The sequence below is a fragment of the Berghia stephanieae genome, chromosome 3, assembly GCF_034508935.2.
Source record: "Berghia stephanieae isolate SIO BIC M18660-M18661 chromosome 3, UCSD_Bste_1.3, whole genome shotgun sequence".
In the NCBI taxonomy this organism is placed as follows: domain Eukaryota; kingdom Metazoa; phylum Mollusca; class Gastropoda; order Nudibranchia; family Aeolidiidae; genus Berghia; species Berghia stephanieae.
Window position 1 is genome coordinate 15,907,616 of NC_088362.1, and position 3,557 is coordinate 15,911,172.

Sequence of the window (3,557 nt, forward strand, 5' to 3'; positions counted from 1 at the left end):
TGAGCTTAAAGCATCGAGCTGGCTTAAAGGCAAACAGTAAAATGTAAAATGGTTTCCATTTCCAAGTGTTTTTATGGTTAAACCTTCGCGGTACTTTATTTTTTTTTACTGGACACCGATTATATCGTGGGTCATTATTGATTATTTAAAGGAAAATTTGTCACAATTTGTTTTTATTGACACTAATTGAAGATGTTGAATCAAGCCCATGATATAGTTCGGTTGTCAGACCTGCAAATATGTGCACGTCTCGAAGCAAGCAATTTAGATTTCTCTGTTGTTTTGCACAGATATCAATGAAGTTACTTATCTGCATGGCCTTGACGTGCCATTTAAAACAGATGATCATATATTTTGGGGCACCAACGTGTTCTTATTCACGTTACAAATCTAATGACACATATTTCAAATGCAATGGAGAAACTTTCAAATCAACGAAGAATAATGATAATGGTTATGATATCTATCTATCTATCTATTTATCTATCTATCTATCTATCTATCTATCTATCTATCTATCTATCTATCTATCTATCTATCTATCTATCTATCTATCTATCTATATGTATATATATCTATCTATCTATCTATCTATCTATAATATATCTATCTATCTATCTATCTACCTATCTATCTATCTATCTTATGTACAAACGAAATAAAGAAAGAGAGAAAGAAAGCAAGTGAGATAGAAAGAAAAAATGAACTAATGAAAGAGGAAAGAAAGAGATAATAATAGCATACGTCACGCCACTGATAAAGCTACCCTAGTAAATAACCCGTGAGCATCAATATTTAATATAATGTTATGAAGATACATTTTGATTATATCTACCGTTGTGCCACGATAACCAACCAGATTTGACTGGATTCCAGGCACCCCAAACACCCGCCCATTCCCCGGGTATATATAACTAGCCTATCAGAGGATCCCCAAAACAAACATCGATCAACTTTCAAATCTACCGTAACAGTTGACTACGTATTTTACATGACTATTTGAGATCATTAACGAATAAGATTATATTTTATTTATACCGCAACCCGTGTTTGTCAGAGCTTTATTTCAATTAAAAAAATTTTAAATCTTAAATAAAAGATGGCCGAAGAGGTCTATGATGTGACTGTTGTAGGAGCTGGGATCGAGGGTAGCGCAACTGCCTACCAACTCAGTAAAAGAGGAATTCGAGTCCTTCTGCTCGAACAAGTAAGTGTTAAGTTATGTATTCTCTCATGGGAGCTATACTTTATTTGTGATCAAAAACCAAATTGATCTGATGATTGTTAAGAGTCCTTTATCATAGGTCAAAATTTATGCTAATGCTATTTCAGTCTAATGTAACCCGTCGCGCCAAAATGGTAGTATGTCGGAGTGATGAGGATGCCAAAAAAAAATATTTAAAAAATACAAAAAAAAAAAAAAAAATACAAAAAAATAAAAATAATAATAATAATAATAATAATAATAATAATAATAATAACAACACAAAATAATAATAATAATAATAATAATAATAATAATAATAATAATAATAATAATAATAATAATAATAATAATAATAATAATAATAATAATGATAATTAGAAATTTAAAATTTTGGACGTTCATATTTTATGAAACTATACTTATTCTAATCGAAAGAATATATAAATTTAATTGAAGTTTTATATGTTTGACGATAGATCATATTTCCAGCATCAATATAATTCCGGCATAATACCGTTTTGAGACTAGTTATCATATGATCACTGATCCATATCGAGCCCACGTCTGTCAATATTCTAATCCATAACAAGTGGCTACCAAAGCTGTCTTTACGCTGACTGCCTAGAGACGCTTTGCACTATTACTCAAATGCCTGCCATAAAATGTGTTTTCAGTTTAACTTATTTAATCGTAGACTACATCGTTTGTGTGAAGCATGAAAATAATAAAATTTCCTTTATTCATCCCAAACGGGGAATTTGTCTCTAGGGTCTTTTCCAAGGGACGACTGTAAAGTGAGCAATCAGATTTTAATTTTTTGCTCAAGGGAAAAAATAAAACGAGATATCAACGGGAGTTGAACCCTGGTCCACCAAGTAGAAGTGCTATGCCTAATACACTCCGCCATCTCGCCCTCAGTAAAGCATGGCAAGTTGGACTCGTAGTCGGTTTTAATAAAAACAAAGAAAAGAAATTGTGTGTCTTGCACAATTATGACCAGAGCTGTGGACAAGAACAACATCAACTAAATATAATAATAATAATAATAATAATAATAATAATAATAATAATAATAATAATAATAATAATAATAATAATAATAATAATAATAATAATAATAATAATAATATGAATATTAATAATAATAATAATAATAATAATAATAATAATATATAATAATAATAATAATAATAAATAATAATAATAATAATAATAATATATGAATATAATATAATAATAATAATAATAATAATAATAATAATAATAATAATAATAATAATAATAATAATAATAATATAATAATAATAATAATAATAATAATAATAATAATAATAAAAAATAATAATAATAATAATAATAATAATAATAATAATAATAATAATAATAATAATAATAAAAAATATAATAATAAAATAATATAATAATAATAATAATAATATAATAAAATATATATAATAATATATAAAAAATAATAATAATAATAATATAAATAATAATAATAATAAATTAAATAAATAATAATATATATATATAATAATAATAATAATAATAATAATAATAATAATAATATACAAAAAGGAGTCTTGTATAATAATAAGTGTCGTCGCCTTGCCTTATGTTTTTCAATTTATTTCAATGATCGAGACTTTATCATTTTTATACGCCATTTTCTACACCCCGTCAGTTCCCCCTGCCCCATTCCAGAGGAAGCTCCCATGGTCAGTCAAGAGTGACAAGAAAGGCTTATGCCGAGCGATATTACACAAGAATGATGCACTACTGTCATGAACAATGGGAAGATATACAGAAAGCCAGTAATCAAACTATATTCAAGTAAGTTTGACAAGACCACTATAGATAGTATGCGCTTGGCTAGGAAGCTCACAACATTGCCATATCCAGAAGTATAGATAGTATGCAGATGACGTCACTCATGTCTTTGTTGTTGTTTTTTCCATCCGCGTTTATGAGTAATGCTCACTGAACTGTATTAACCCGACTATAAACGTTCATGGATACACACCGTTTTGTGTGTTGGTCCGTTATACTTCCGGATGGCAATGTTATGAGCTTCTAAGCCAAGCGCATACAATCTATAACTGACCAACACACAAAACTGTGTGTAACCATGAACGTTTATAGTCTGGATAATGCAGTTAAGTGAGAATTACTCATAAACGCGGATGGCAGAAAAAAAAATTTTAAATAACAAAGGCCTGAGTGACGTCAACTTCATTCTATCTATACTTCGAAGTATTGTTCTATCCTTCAACTCATTCATTTTAGCAATACAGAGAACGGTTAACACACCTCTTTTTATTCCTAGCTCGTTTGTCTTGCTTCCTTTTCT

The 3,557-nt window shown here is 28.5% G+C and overlaps 1 protein-coding gene across 1 annotated transcript in view; it reads left to right on the forward strand.

Moving 5' to 3' along the window:
- Positions 1-935: 935 nt before the first annotated feature.
- The window catches only part of LOC144967214 (peroxisomal sarcosine oxidase-like), a 14,444-nt gene continuing 11,822 nt past the window's right edge, over positions 936-3,557 (forward strand). The window contains exons 1-2 of the mRNA XM_078904162.1: positions 936-1,207; positions 2,892-3,040. Coding sequence (XP_078760288.1) covers positions 1,100-1,207; positions 2,892-3,040 — 257 coding nt within the window. The 5' untranslated portion in view covers positions 936-1,099. The remainder of the gene's footprint in view (positions 1,208-2,891; positions 3,041-3,557) is intronic.